This window comes from Mesoplodon densirostris, chromosome X (assembly GCF_025265405.1).
Source record: "Mesoplodon densirostris isolate mMesDen1 chromosome X, mMesDen1 primary haplotype, whole genome shotgun sequence".
NCBI classification, from domain to species: Eukaryota; Metazoa; Chordata; class Mammalia; order Artiodactyla; family Ziphiidae; genus Mesoplodon; species Mesoplodon densirostris.
This window is the reverse complement of record NC_082681.1, coordinates 45,976,660-45,993,289: the sequence shown is the minus strand read 5'-3', so window position 1 is coordinate 45,993,289 and position 16,630 is coordinate 45,976,660. Positions and strand designations below refer to the sequence as shown.

Sequence of the window (16,630 nt, the reverse complement as noted above, 5' to 3'; positions counted from 1 at the left end):
AGTGGCATGTGGGTGGAGGTGGGAGGTGTGGCAGGCCTGAGAATGCTCTTTTATCTCTTTGACTCATTTCTTTTAGGTCCCGCAAGTTCCATAATTTCATGGAAAAGTGCATGATAAAAAATTTCTTATTTCGTCCTACTTCTGCAAACATGCTTCATCACCCATTTGTTCGGAATATAAAAAATGAAGGACATGTTGTTGAGTCATTAAAGAAGCACCTTACTGGAATCATTAAAAAGAGACAGAAAAAAGGTAGAATATGTGAATCTTCATTTTATTGGAATAAATATTCAAATGAGAGCAAAATTTATTAATTTTTTTCAGGAAAAATATATTTAAGAATTAGGTTGAAAGTAAAAATTCTGAGACCTCTGATATTTAGTTTTTCTACTAATATGCCATATGCATTTAATTCATTATCTCTTACCTAATCATATATATATATATACATAAGTTTATAAATTCTTGTCAGTTACAACTGGCACGTGTTCATATTTACAAAGACTTTGAAGGCCTCCAGAAGAATTTTGTGATATGCCAATTTTATTTTAAGAAAACTCCTAACTGAAGAAATAAAATAAACAAAAAGATAACAAAATCTATATCTTATTGCTCTTTTTTGGCTAATATGTTAATTAACTCCAATGAGATAAATGGATTTGTAATTATCCATTTACTGACCACTAATTTTGAAGTAATATCAGTGTACCATACAAAGTTGATTTTATGTACAAATCTCCAAATTTAAGATGAAATTAAAGGAACACGTTTATGCAAATAAAAGTAAGCTTCTAGATTTTAATGTCAAAAATGGCAGGATGAATGTTCATCAAACCCAGAGGAAATTACTTCGGAAGTCCTAGATTTTTAGGTTGTATACCATATTCCACATTTAACTTAGGGCACCATAGGCAGGGTTGAGTGGTAATGGAATGGCAAGGGGGGAGCCTGAAAAAGATAGCAGGCATTCTCAGATTCACTCTAAGATTGATTGCACCGAGCTCCTTCCATCTACATAAATATACGTATCTTATTTTGGAGTGAGAAGCAGAAGTAATTAATTTATTTACCCATGGTGGAGAATTTATTGGACCAACATCACAGAAGCCGACCAGTCACAAATGGATACAGGAAGACCACACATCTAGTTGAGAATACGCTAATTACCAGAGCTGAAAGATTTTCAAAATGTAACCTGCAGGAAAAGACACGATTATGTGGAGATTACATGGAATATGTAAATATAGTTGTCCTAAACTTTTTTTTTTAATGTCTATATTGGAGTATCATTGCTTTACAATGTTCTGGTAGTTTCTTCTATATAACAGAGTGAATCAGCTATATGTATACTTATATCCCCAATCCCCTCCCTCTTGCATCTCCCTCCAACCCTCCCTATCCCACCCCTCTAGGTGGTCACAAAGCACCAAGCTGATCTCCCTGTGCTATGCGGCTGCTTCCAACTAGCTATCTAACTGACATTTGGTAGTGTATATGTGTCAATGCTATTCTCTCACTTTGCTCAGCTTACACTTCACCCTCCCTGTGTCCTCAAGTCCATTCTCTATGACTGCATCTTTATTCCTGTCCTGACCCTAGGTTCTTCAGACCCCCTTTTTTTTTTTTACATTCCATACATATGTGTTAGCATATGGTATTTGTTTTTCTCTTTCTGACTTACTTCACTCTGTATGACAGTCTCTAGGTCCATCCACCTCACTACAAATAACTCAATTTCGTATCTTTTTATGGCTCAGTAATATGGCATTGTATATATGTGCCACATCTTCTTTATCCATTCATCTGTCAATGGACACTTAGGTTGTTTCCATGTCCTGGCTATTGTAAATAGAGCTGGAATGAACACTGTGGTCCATGACTCTTTTTGAATTATGGTTTTCTCAAGGTATATGCCCAGTAGTGGGATTGCTGGGTCGTATGGTAGTTCTATTTGTAGTTTTTTAAGGAACGTCCATACTGTTCTCCATAGTGGCTGTATCAATTTACATTCCCACCAACAGTGCAAGAGTGTTCCTTGCTAATTTCCTCTACAGCATTTATTGTTTGTAGATTTTTGATGATGGTCATTATGACTGGTGTGAGGTGATACTTCACTGTAGTTTTGATTTGCATTTCTCTAATGACTAGTGATGTTGAGCAGCCTTTCATGTGTTTGTTGGCAATCTGTATGTCTTCTTTGGAGAAATGTCTATTTAGGTCTTCTGCCCATTTTTGGATTTTTTTTTTTTGATACTGAGCTGCCTGAGCTGCCTGTATATTTTGGAGATTAATCCTTTGTCAGTTGCTTCATTTGCAAATATATTCTCCCATTCTGAGGGTTGTCTTTTTATCTTGTTTATGGTTTCCTTTGTTGTGCAAAAGCTTTTACTTTTCATTAGGTCCCATTTGTTTATTTTTGTTTTTATTTCCATTTCTCTAGGAAGTGGGTCAAAAAGGATCTCTCTATGATTTATGTCATAGAGTGTTCTATGTTTTCCTTTAAGAGTTTTATAGTGTCTGGCCTTACATTTAGGTCTTTAATCCGTTTTGAGTTTATTTTTGTGCATGGTGTTACGGAGTGTTCTAATTTCATTCTTTTACATGTATCTGTCCAGTTTACCCAGCACACTTACTTAAGAGGCTGTCTTTTTCCATTGTATATTCTTGCCTCCTTTATCAAACATAAGGTGACCATATGTATGTGGATTTATCTCTGGGCTTTCTATCCTGTTCCATTGATCTATATTTCTGTTTTTGTGCCAGTACCATACTGTCTTCATTACTGTAACTTTGTAGTATATTCTGAAGTCTGGGAGCCTGATTCCTCCAGCTCTGTTTTTCTTTCTCAAGATTGCTTTAGCTATTTGGGCTCTTTTTTGATTCCATACAAATTGTGAAAATTTTTGTTCTAGCTCTATGAAAAATGCCATTGGTAGTTTGATAGGGATTGCACTGAATCTGTAGATTGCTTTGGGTAGTATAGTCATTTTCACAATGTTGATTCATCCAATCTAAGAACATGGTATATCTCTCCAAATGTTTGTATCATCTTTAATTTTTTTCATCAGTGTCTTATAGTTTTCTGCATACATATCTTTTGCCTCCTTAGGTAGGTTTATTCCTAGGTATTTTATTCTTTTTGTTGCAATGGTAAATGGGAGTGTTTACTTAATTTCTCTTTCAGAGTTTTCATCATGAGCATATAGGATTGCAAGAGATTTCTGTGCATTAATTCTGTATCCTGCTACTTTACCAAATTCATTGATTAGCTCTAGTAGTTTTCTGGTAGAGTCTTTAGGACTGTATTTGTGTAGTATCATGTCATCTGCAAAGAGTAACAGCTTTACTTCTTCTTTTCCGATTTGAATTCCTTTTATTTTTTTTCTTCTCTGATTTCTGTAGCTAAAACTTCCAAAACTATGTTGAATAATAGTGATGAGAGTGGGCAACCTTGTCTTGTTCCTGATCTTAGTGGAAATGGTTTCAGTTTTTCACCGTTGAGAACAATGTTGGCTGTGGGTTTGTCATATATGGCCTTTATTATGTTGAGGTAAGTTCCCTCTCTGACTACTTTCTGGAGGCTTTTTATCTTAAATGGGTGTTGAATTTTGTCAAAACCTTTTTTGCATCCATTGGGATGATCATATGGTTTTTATCCTTCAATTTTTTAATATGGTGTTTCACATTGATTGATTTGTGTATATTGAAGAATCCTTGCATCCCTGGGATAAACCCTACTTGGTCATGGTCTATGATCCTTTTAATGTACTGTTGGATTCTGTTTGCTAGTATTTTGTTGAGGATTTTTGCATCTATGTTCATCAGTGATATTGGCCTGTAGTTTTCTTTCTTTGTGACATCTTTGGTTTTGGTGTAAGGGTGATGGTGGCCTCATAGAATGAGTTTGAGAGTGTTCCTCCCTCTTCTATATTTTGGAAGAGTTTGAGAAAGATAGGTGTTAGCTCTTCTCTAAATGTTTGATAGGAGTTGCCTTTGAAGCCATCTGGTCCTTGGCTTTTGTTTGTTGGAAGATATTTAATCACTGTTCCAATTTCAGTGCTTGTTATTGGTCTGTTTATATTTTCTATTTCTTCCTGGTTCAGGCTCGGGAGGTTGTGCTTTTCTAGGAATTTGTCCATTTCTTCCAGGCTGTCCATATTTTTTGGCATATAGTTGCTTGTGGTAATCTCTCATGATCCTTTGTATTTCTGCAGTGTTTGTTGTTACTTCTCCGGTTTCATTTCTAATTCTGTTAATTTTTGTCTCTCCCTTTTTTTCTTGATGAGTTTGGCTAGTGTTTTATCAATGTTGTTTGACTTCTCAAAGAACCAGCTTTTAGTTTTATTGATCTTTGCTATTATTTTCTTCATTTCTTTTTCATTTATTTCTGATCTGATCTTTATGATTTCTTTCCATCTGCTAACTTTGGGTTGTTTTTTTATTGTTGTTGTTGTTCTTTCTGTAATTGCTTTTGGTGTAAGGTTAAGTTGTTTCTATGAGATTTTTCTCATTTCTTGAAGTAGGTTTTTATTGCTATAAACTTCCCTCTTAGAACTGCTTTTGCTGCATCCCATAGGTTTTGGGTCACTGCATTTTCATTGTCATCTGTTTCTAGGTATTTTTTGATTTCCTCTTTGATTTATTCAAGTGATCTCTTGGTTATTTAGTAGCATATTGTTTAGCCTCCATGTGTTTGTATTCTTTTTTACAAATTCTTTCCTGTAACGCATATGTAGTTTCATAGCGTTGTGGTTGGAAAAGATACTTGATACAAATTTCAAGTTTCTTAAATTTACCAAGGCTTCATTTGTGACCCAAGATATGATCTATCCTAGAGGATGTTCCATGAGCACTAGAGAAGAAAGTGTATTCTGTTGTTTTTGGATGGAATGTTCTATAAAATCAACTAAGTCCACAGTGTCTAATGTACCATTTAAAGCTTGTGTTTCCTCATTTAGTTTCATTTTGGATGATCTGTCCATTGGTGAAAGTGCGGTGTTAATGTCCCCTACTATGATTGTGCTACTGTCGATTCCCCTTTTATGGCTGTTAGCATTTGCCTTATGCATTGAGGTGCTCCTATGTTGGGTGCATAAATATTTACAATTGTTATATGTTCTTCTTGGATTGATCCCTTGACCATTATATAGCTTCCTTCTTTGTCTCTTGTAATAGTCTTTATTTTAAATTCTATTTCGTCTGATATGAGAATTGCTACTCCAGCTTCCTTTTGGTTTCTATTTGCATGGAATATCTTTTTCCATCCCCTCACTTTCAGTCTGTATGTGTCTCTATGTCTGAAGTGGGTCTCTTGTAGACAGCATATATATGGGTCTTGTTTTTGTATCCATTCAGCCAGTCTGTGTCGTTTGGTGGGAGCATTTAATCCATTTTCATTTAAGGTAATTATCGCTATGTATGTTCGTATTCCCATTTTCTTAATTGTTTTGGGTTTGTTATTGTAGGTCTTTTCCTTCTCTTGTGTTTCTTGCCTAGAGAAGTTCCTTTAGCATTTGTTGTAAAGCTGGTTTGGTGGTGCTGAATTATCTTAACTTTTGCTTATCTGTAAAGGTTTTAACTTCCTGTTGAATCTGAATGAGGTCTTTGCTGGGTAGAGTAATCTTGGTTGTAGGTTCTTCCCTTTCATCACTTTAAATATGTCCTGCCACTCCCTTCAGGCTTGTAGAGTTTCTGCTGAAAGATCAGATGTTAACCATATGAGGATTCCCTTGTATGTTATTTGTTGCTTTTCCCTTGCTGTTTTATTTTTTTTGTATTTAATTTTTGATAGTTTGATTAATATGTGTCTTGACGTGTTTCACCTTGGATTTGTCCTGTATGGGACTCTCTGTGCTTGTGGACTTAATTGACTATGTCCTTTCCCATATTAAGGAAGTTTTGAACTATAATATCTTTAAATATTTTCTCAGTGCCTTTTTTTCTTTCTTCTTCTTTTGGGACCCCTATAATTTGAATGTTGGTGCATTTAATGTTGTCCCAGAAGTCTCTGAGACTGTCCTCAATTCTCTTCATTCTTTTTTCTTTATACTGCTCTGCCGTGGTTATTTCCATTATTTTATCTTCCAGGTCACTTATCCGTTCTTCTGCCTCAGTTTTCCTGCTAATGATTCCTTCTAGAGAATTTTTCATTTCATTTATTGTGTTGTTTATCACTGTTTGCTCTTTAGTTCTTCTAGGTCCTTGTTAAACATTTCTTGTATATTTTATTTCCAATATTTTGGACCATCTTTACTGTCTTTACTCTGAATTATTTTTCAGGTAGACTGCCTATTTCCTTTTCATTTATTTGGTCTCTTGGGTTTTTATCTTGCTCCTTCATCTGCTGTGTATTTCTCTGTCTTTTCACTTTGCCCAACTTACTGTGTTTGGGGTCTCGTTTTCATAAGCTAGAGGTTCATAGTTCCCGTTATTTTTGGTTTCTGCCCCTATTGGGTGAGGTTGGTTCAGTGGGTTGTGTAGGCTTCCTGGTGGAGGAGACTGGTGCCTGTGTTCTGGTGGATGAGTCTGGATCTTGTCTTTCAGGTGGCCAGGGACATGTCTGGTGGCGTGTTTTGGGATTTCTGTGAACTTATTATGATTTTAGGCAGCCTCTCTGCTAATGGCTGGGGTTGTGTTCCTGTCTTACTAGTTGTTTGGCATGGGGCGTCCAGCACTGGAGCTTGCTGGCTGTTGGGTGGAGCTGGGTCTTAGCATTGAGATGGAGATCTCCGCGAGAGCTTTCGCTGATTGATATTACATGGGGCTGGGAGGTCTCTGGTGGTCCAATGTCCTGAACTCAGCTTTCCCACTCAGTGCCTCAGGCCTGACACCAGGCTGGAGCACCAAGACCCTGTCAGCCACACGGAATTATCAAGATAGTGGTCCTTGGCAAGTGAAACCACAAGATAGGAGGGTCGTGCTATGCCTGGTCCTGCTGAGCAATTTTCAGACTTCAGCTCATTTTGGCAACTGGATGACTGGTTCAGTGACATGAGGCAGGACAGGTCCATGAGGCGGGTGGTGCTCAGCTGATGCATGGCCTGAGGGGCCCAGTTGAAGCCCTCAGGGAAGGCCAACAGTGACCAGGACTCCCACCTCCTGCAGCTGCGGCCTTTGGGATCTCCCTCCTGGTGTCAAATATCTCTCACTCCTGCTTTGACAGCTGTGCCTTTACCCTGAGCTTCTTCATGAGGCTAGAACTCCCTGAGGCAATGAATGAAAAGTGGGGGCCACATTCCCAAACTCTTTAATATAGGAAATTCAAAAGAAAAGTCTTTTATTTTTAAGCTTCTATATTTCAGTACTGCACAGCTGACAGGAAAGATGCCAAACATTTTCAGTGTGTCAAGTGTAAAACCCAGAATTTAGATTTTTACCTTCTCATTGAAAGGACCAAAGATAGGTGTGGCCACAAGCCATAAAGTCCTTAAATCCAGAGTACACACCTGTAGGCCATGCTCACCAACCATCTAGTTTTTCTTGGTCCTTTCTCTTTTTACCTTTCTCAATTTTTCCTCTTTAGACTTGCAGCAATTAGATTGTTAAATGTTTTTTCCTATGCTGAGAGAAGTTAGTCTCTATGGAATAGCTGCACCATGCTGCAAAAGTAGGCCTAGGAACAAGGATATTGTCTACATCACCAACTAGGCGTTATGTGGAGGGTTACAGTCCTCTTGTCCTTATAAATTCATTCAGCTTCCTGAGCAGTAAAGGGTGCACATTGACTAAGGTGGATTATCTTAATCTCTGTTGACTGTTATGCATTTTTTTCTCTTTCATATAAAGGAATACCTCTGATCTTTGAAAGAGAAGAAGCTATTAAGGAGCAGTATACCATGAGAAGATTCAGGTGCGTTAGACAAATTACATATATAATTTGATTTTACCAATTCATGTAAGACAGTTGATTCCATACTGTTGTATGTGACTCAGAAAACTTAATCCTTTCTGATAAAATAAAAACATCTGTATTTGCAAGAGATATTTGAGTGGAAATGTTGAGGAAAATTTTTTATTACTACCCAAAGAGTCCTTAATTTCTGGTAATAGAATGATCAAGTATATTATCAGACCATTAGTACTGAATATATTAGTAATGCAAAGACTTTCAGACATTGCAGGAATGATTCAAGAAAGATTTACTGAAAATACCTTTATTGCAGAAAATGTTCATCTTTTAAAATAAAAGCATTTCCCCTGAATGACTTCACTCTACTGACAACTCTAATTGTGCAGCAGTCATTTGTATGTTTATTTCTAGGGGACCTTCTTGTACTCATGAGCTTCTGAGATTGCCTACCAGCAGTAGATGCAGACCACTTAGAGTCCTGCATGGAGAACCCTCTCAGCCAAGGTGGTTACCTGATCGAGAAGAGCCACAGGTTCAGGCCCTTCAGCATCTCCAGGGAGCAGCCAGGGTGTTCATGCCACTACAGGCCCATGACAGTGCACCTAGGCCTCTACAGGGGCAAGCCCAGGCACCTCAGCGACTACAGGGGGCAGCTCGGGTGTTCATGCCACTACAGGCTCAGGTTAAGACTAAGGCATCTAGGCCCCTACAGATGCAAATGAAGGCACCTCCACGACTACGGAGGACAGCCTGGATGCTTATGTCACTACAGGCTCAGGTTAAGGCCCCCAGGCCTCTACAGGTACAGGCCCAGGTACCCAAAGAGCAGCAGGCTCAGGCCCAGCCCCAGGCCTCAGGAGAGCCACAGGATCTGGACCAGGTACCAGAGGAATTTCAAGGGCAAGATCAGGTACCTGAACAGCAGCAAAGGCAGGGCCATGTCCCTGAACAACAGCAGAGACAGAACCAGGTACCTGAACAGCAGCTGGAGCAGAACGGGGCACCCGAGCAGCCAGAGGTACAGGAACAGGCTGCTGAGCCTACACATGCAGAGACAGAGGCAGAGGAACCTGAGTCATTACGAGTACATGCCCAGGTATTCCTGCCCCTACTGTCACAGAACCACCACGTGCTGTTGCCACTACATTTGGATACTCAGGTGCTCATTCCAGTAGAGGGGCAAAATGAAAGGTCACCTCAAGCACAGGCCTGGGCACTAGAGCCCACACAGGCAGTTGGCTCTGTTCAAGCACTGATAGAGGGACTATCAAGAGACTTACTTCGAGCACCAAACTCACATAACTCAAAGCCGCTTGGTCTACTGCAAACCCTGATGGAAAACCTGTCATCAGACGTGTTTTACTCTCATCCAGAACAAGCACGGAAGAAAAAATCAAAAGTTTCTAGTCTAAGGCAGGCATTGGCAAAAAGACTATCACCAAAGAGGTTCCGGGCAAAGTTGTCACGCAGACCTGAAGAGTTTGAGCTATCAGATTTAGAAGCCCATAGGCAAAGGCGCCAACGAAGATGGGAGGATATCTTTAATCAGCATGAGGAAGAATTGAGACAAGTTGCAAATGTAAGAGTTTCTGATATTTTTCCTAAGTCAAATATGCAGAGAAAATATGCTAGTTCATACTCAAGTGTTCCCTCTGTAAAAACCAAATGAAATAAATATCCCTTGTCTCCCAGAGAAGATTAACTAAATAATTTGTGCTTCAAATAAATTATCCTGAAATTTCCAGATAATTGTGACAAAATTTGAGAAAGAAAAATTTGCTTGAATGACCCAGGTAATTGCTTAATATCTCTGTAGAGATATAGCTTTAATTATTAGTTAAATTTCTACCTATTATTCCCTTAGCCAATAAAGGGACATCATATGCACATTTAAAGTTACTATACTGGATCTTTAAAAATTACTTTCATAGGTCAAAATTTCAAATATAACTCATTAAAACTAAACACAAAAACAAATTTCGTTTTGTTTCTCCAACCACTAAGTTTATTTTGTTCTTCCTTCCCATAGAATGCTGAATGTATTATTTAAGAGAATTGCACTAGCTTTTGTACATCAGGATGTTAAAGGTCAAACTGAGAAGGAAAAGCATTTTCTAAAACATTTTGTACATGGTTACCATAAGTATGACTTGTCTCACTTATTTTTCACTCATTTTACATAATTGATGAAGTACCTGCATAGAACATGATGCAAGTTACAAATTCATCTCTGCACTCTTTTGAAATGTGGGGTGCAATATGTTAATCTCTTTATCTTATTTTGGTTTAGTCAACAAAACTTCATTCTTTCAAAATTATCTAATATAAATGGATATAATTGGGCTGGAGTTGATGGATACAATCTGGCAAATCTAATCTGATCCTGAAGGGTTTGTGGGCTTCGTAAGCAAATTATAGAGGTCAAAAAGACCAGGAGAGCAGTTGTTTCCTAATACTTCATAGCATCCATTTACATAAAAGGAATCATTGTGAAGACCCTAAATTAAACCCTGGTATCAACATCCATTTACCTAATAATAATTAATGTAGTTATTACAAATGAACCTTGTCTGAACGTCTGAATAAGGGAGACTTCTGGTTTTTGTCCATTGAGTTAATTGAGCAAATACAATTTCCCTGACATGTTTAACATGAAAAAAGGTAAAAGCAACAAGAAAAGAAAGGCCCAAAAAGGGAAATGAATGTCTAGTCCCCCAAAAAATAGGAAGATAAGAAGCAAAAGAAACCAAATAGAGAAAGGGTGGCATGAGTCTAGAATGCTGATATTTGCCTGACATTAAGGCATCTAAAATGCTAATGACTATTCCCAATGAGCCTTAGTAACAATTGGATCTAATGGGCTTTGCATTTTTTAAAAAGACTTTTATGCATTTCTGCAAGACTCATAGTATTAGTAGCATGACCCATACTTAGCGGCATTCAGTGTTTTAAATATTTATGTGAGAAGCCATTCTAAAATGGAAGAAAAAGTCACTAAATAATAGTTACTTATCCCATGACCCTAGGATCTTGTATAGGCATTCCTGCCTTTATGTGTAACTCTTAAAGAAAACATAAAGTAAAAGGAAATTATTGATTTTCTAGTCAAAGTCATAGGTCTTTTGAAATACCTGAAAATTTATTAAAGTTTAAAGACATATGTGAGTGCTTCAACTCACTAGAAGGAAAGAAAACACATACCCATTATTCTCTTTGAGTTGAAAAAATATCAGTTAGCTTAAATGGGAAAAAAGAAACTTTCCTAAACTACTAGGACTCAATCAAGAAGAAATATTTGCACTGCTGTGTTGCAGATCTTCCACTGCACAGGAGGACCAAACTTTGTAACTATAACCGCTTATTAAATGTGACAGTTTGGGGCTATGAGTTAAGCTTTAGACCAGAGATTTTTAACCTGGGTCTAATTGGTGAGTTGCAGGTGGCCAGTGATCACCCTGAAAATACTTGCAGAGATATGTGTCTGTCTGTATGCAGTTTTCTACAGAGAATCTGTAGCATTACTCAAATTCTGAAAGGGATCCAGGACCAAAAACTATTAGAAATTACAGGCTTAAATCAATTTGAATATTTGAAAATTATTTTTTTAATTGAACATTAAGATGATGGGAATTGCTCGTATTATTTACAGTTTAACAAGTAAAATATTTATTTTCATTTTTGTTTCAAGGAAAAGGAAGATGAATCATCAGATAATGATGAAGTATTTCATTCGATTCAGGCTGAAGTCCAAATAGAACCATTGCAGCCATACATTCCAAATCCTAAAGAAAATGAGGTAAGTTTCTCTATATGAGTTGCTGTGACACTTATAAGTGCCTGGAACAGTGGTTCTTAAACATTTTGGCCTCAGGATGTATTTATACTCTTAAACATTGAAGACCCCAACAAGCTTTTACTTAGTTGGATTGTGTCATTCTATCTATGATATATTAGAAAATAAAACCAAAAAATTTAAAATATTTATTACTTCATTTAAAAAGTAAGAAAACTATTAGATGTTAATATAAGAAACAAATTTTAATGAAAATAACCATTTTCCATCTTGCTTAATGGAAAACAGCTGGATTCTCATATCTGCTTCTGCATTTGATCTGTTGCCATATGTTGTTTAGGTTGAAGTATATGAGTAAAAGCTGACTTCTCACATATAGGTGGTTGGAAAAAGAGAATTTCCATAGATTTTTCAGATAATTGTGGATGTTCTTTGAAATACACCACAACTAGAGAAGAGGAGTCCAAAACCATATCAGTGAAATTTTGAATATTCAGTAATATTAAAATCCATAAGTCTGTTGTGTGCTGTGAATAGATATTTTGCTCATACACAATTTTGTATCTTCGTGCATTGGTCAGTCAGAAAATATTGGTTCACTGTATATGTAGATCTTTCCAAATATTTACACGTTTTATTTTACAACACCAAAAAATGGCATTTGTTAATATCATCAATTTCATCATAAAAATTATTGAGTATTGGTAAGCTGTCAAATGCACAGTGATAGATGAGTCTAAAATTCTAATATTCAATTGAAAGCTCAATTTTATCATTGCTAACACCTAACATCAGTTGCTTTTTCTTTGAATTGATAGGCTTACTTTGTTGATTTTAAATAAAATGCCTGCCAGATACCCAAGTTGAATAACTACAGTTTGTCTCATCAGTCATTCTTCTAAGTAAAAATATTGCCCATGAAAAATTCAGTAGTTCAGCTTGTAACACAGTCACACATACTTTTTCCCTTGATCAGTTCTGTTCTGAAATGTAGTTTATGACAGAGTCTGGGTTATTTAATCTGTCACTTATTTTCTTAGATTTATGGGAATAATCAAGTCAGTCCTGGTGTCCAGGTTGACTTTTGTTTTCATGAGTTTATTAATAGATATTTAGCACATGGTATTGGTGAGGACCAAGTAGCAGTTTCAATTCCTTTGTGGACAAGGTAGTGTTATTATAGACAGCATTCCTTACAGCTAGCTATCTAAAAAATGTTTGGTCACTAAGGACAGATAGGTGGATGGGTGAAGAACTCAGAAATTCTTGCCTTACTCATAGTGAGTCATGAGTCTCATTGCTGTACTTAATTAGGACAAGGGCCCACGATCACTATATTTCCTCTTTCAACATGCTTCACAGTAGTCCATTATGATGTATGTCATGGACAATCATCCTTCTTATTTTTTATCTTTTTAAATTTTATTTTATTTATTTATTTTTTATACAGCAGATTCTTACTAGTTATCCATTTTATACATATTAGTGTATATATGTATATAATGTCAATCCCAATCTCTGAATTCATCCCACCACCACCCTGCCCCCCTTGCATTCTCCGCTTGGTGTCCATATGTTTGTTCTCTACATCTCTGTCTCTATTTCTACCTTGCAATCTGGTGCATCTTCACCATTTTAATAGATTGCACATAAATGCCTTAATATACGATATTTGTTTTTCTCTTTCTGACTTACTCTACTCTGTATGACAGTCTCTAGGTCCATCCACATCAGTACAAATGACCCAGTTTCATTCCTTTTTATGACTGAGTAATATTCCATTTTATATATGTACCACATCTTCTTTAACCATTTGTCTGTCAATGGGCATTTAGGTTGCTTCCAAGACCTGGCTATTGTAAATAGTGCTGCAATGAACATTGGGGTGCATGTGACTTATTTTTTATATATTTTTATGTGTTTAATTCCATATCTGTACACATACACACACAGAATGGCATGATAGATTTTTTAAAACATCCTTTACATGCAGCTGTACATAATTTTTTATCATCTTTATTGGAGTATAATTGCTTTACAATGGTGTGTTAGTTTCTGCTGTATAACAAACTGAATCAGCTGTACATAAACATATATCCACATATCTCCTCCGTCTTGCATCTCCCTCCGACCCTCCATATCCCACCCCTCTAGGTGGACACAAAACACCAAGCTGATCTCCATGTGCTATGTGGCTGCTTTCCACTAGCTATCTATTTTACATTTGGTAGTGTATATATGTCCATGCCACTCACTCAAAACTTCCCAGCTTACCATTCCCTCTCCCCGTGTCCTCAAGTCCATTCTCTACATCTGCCTCTTATTCCTGTCCTGCCCCTAGGTTCATCAGAACCATTTTTTTTAGATTCCATATATATGTGTGAACATACAGTATTTATTTTTCTCTTTCTGACTTACTTCACTCTGTATGACAGTCTCTAGGTCCATCCACCTCACTACAAATAAATCAATTTCATTTCTTTTTATAGCTGCATACTATTCCATTGTATACATATGCCACACCTTCTTTATCTATTCATCTGTTGATGGACACTTAGGTTGCTTCCATGTCCTGGTGATTGTAAATAGAGCTGCAATGAACATTGTGGTCCATGACTCTTTTTGAATTATGGTTTTCTCAGGGTATATGCCCAGTAGTGGAATTGCTCGGTCATATGATACTTCTATTTTTAGTTTTTTAAGAACCTCCATATTGTTCTCCATAGTGGCTGTATCAATTTACATTAACACCAACAGTGCAAGAGGGTTCCCTTTTCTTCACACACTCTCCAGCATTTATTGTTTGTAGATTTTTTGATGACGGCCATTCTGACCAGTGTGAGGTGATACTTCATTGTAGTTTTGATTTGCATTTCTGTAATGATTAGTGATGTTGAGCATCCTTTCATGTTTTTGTTGGCAATCTGTATATCTTCTTTGGAGAAATGTCTATTTAGGTCTTCTGCTCATTTTGGGATTGGGTTTTTTGTTTTTTTTTTTGAGATTGATCTACATGAGCTGCCTGTATATTTTGGACATTAATCCTTTGTCAATTGCTTCATCTGCAAATATATTATCCCATTCTCAGGGTTCTCTTTTGGTCTTGTTTATGGTTTCCTTTGCTGTGCAAAAGCTTTTAAGTTTCATTAGGTCCCATTTGTTTACTTTCGTTTTTATTTCCATTTCTCTAGGAGGTGGGTCAAAAAAGGATCTTGCTGTGATTTATGTCATGGAGTGTTCTGCCTATGTTTTCCTCTAAGAGTTTTATAGTGTCTGGCCTTACATTTAGATCTTTAATCCATTTTGAGTTTATTTTTGTGCATAGTGTTAGGGAGTGTTCCAATTTCATTCTTTTACATGTAGCTGTCCAGTTTTCCCAGCACCACTTACTGAAGAGGTTGTCTTTTCTCCATTGTATATATTTTCCTCCTTTATCAAAGATAAGGTGATACTTGTATGGGTTTATCTCTGGGCTTTCTATCCTGTTCCATTGATCTATATTTCTGTTTTTGTGCCAGTATCATACTGTCTTGATGACTGTAGCTTTGTAGTATAGTTTGAAGTCAGGGAGCCTAATTCCTCTGGCTCTGCTTTTCTTTCTCAAGATTTCTTTGGCTATTCGGGGTCTTTTGTGTTTCCATACAAATTGTGAAATTTTTTGTTCTAGTTCTGTGAAAAATGCTCTTGGTAGTTTGATAGGGATTGCATTGAATCTGTAGATTGCTTTGGGTAGTATAGTCATTTTCACAATGTTGATTCTTCCCAATCAAGAACATGGTATATCTCTCCATCTGTTTGTATCATCTTTAATTTCTGTCATCAGTGTCTTATACTTTTCTGCATACAGGTTTTTTGTATCCTTAAGTAGGTTTATTCCTAGGTATTTTATTCTTTTTGTTGCAAAGGTAAATGGAGTGTTTCCTTAATTTCTCTTTCAGATTTTTCATCATTAGTGTATAGGAATGCCAGAGATTTCTGTGCATTAATTTTATATCCTGCTACTTCACCAAATTCACTGATTAGCTGTAGTAGTTTTCTGGTAGCATCTTTAGGATTCTCTATGTACATTATCATGTCATCTGCAAACAGTGGCAGTTTTACTTCTTTTCCAATTTGTATTCCTTTTATTTCTTTTTCTTCTCTGATTGCTGTGGCTAAAACTTCCAAAACTATGTTGAATAATAGTGGTGAGAGTGGGTAACCTTGTCTTGTTCCTGATCTTAGTGGAAATGGTTTCAGTTTTTCACCTTTGAGAACGATGTTGGCTGTGGGTTTGTCATATATGGCCTTTATTATGTTGTGGTAGGTTCCCTTTATGCCTACTTTCTGGAGAGTTTTTACCATAAGTGGCTGTTGAATTTTTTTGAAAGCTTTTTCTGCATCTACTGATATGATCATATGATTTTTCTCCTTCAATTTGTTAATATGGTTTATCACATTGATTGATTTGCATATATTGAAGAATCCTTGCATTCCTGGGTTAAACCTCACTTGATCATGGTGTATGAATCTTTTAATGTGCTGTTGCATTCTGTTTGCTAGTATTTTGTTGGCGATTTTTGCATCTGTGTTCAACAGTGATATTGGTCTATAGTTATCTTTTCTGTGACATCTTTGTCTGGTTTTGGTATCAGGGCGATGGTGGCCTTGTAGAAAGAGTTTGGGAGAGTTCCTCACTCTGCTATATTTTGGAAGAGTTTGAGAAGGATAGGTGTTAGCTCTTCTCTAATTGTTTGATAGAATTCGCCTGTGAAGCCATCTGGTCCTGGGCTTTTGTTTGTTGGAAGATTTTTAATCACAGTATCTATTTCAGTGCTTGTGTTTGGTCTGTTTTTATTTTCTATTTCTTCCTAGCTCAGGCTCAGGAGATTGTGCTTTTCTAAGAATTTGTCCATTTCTTCCAGGTTGTCCATTTTATTGGCATACAGTTGCGTGTAGTAATCTCTCATGACACTGTATTTTTGCAGTGTCAGTATTTACTTCTCCTT

The 16,630-nt window shown here is 36.8% G+C and overlaps 1 protein-coding gene across 1 annotated transcript in view; it reads left to right on the top strand.

Moving 5' to 3' along the window:
* Window positions 1–16,630, top strand: part of NRK (Nik related kinase) — a 144,188-nt gene that overhangs the window by 90,690 nt on the left and 36,868 nt on the right. The window contains exons 11-14 of the mRNA XM_060087531.1: window positions 77–252; window positions 7,786–7,849; window positions 8,261–9,428; window positions 11,538–11,645. Of these exons, the coding sequence (XP_059943514.1) occupies window positions 77–252; window positions 7,786–7,849; window positions 8,261–9,428; window positions 11,538–11,645 (1,516 nt within the window). The remainder of the gene's footprint in view (window positions 1–76; window positions 253–7,785; window positions 7,850–8,260; window positions 9,429–11,537; window positions 11,646–16,630) is intronic.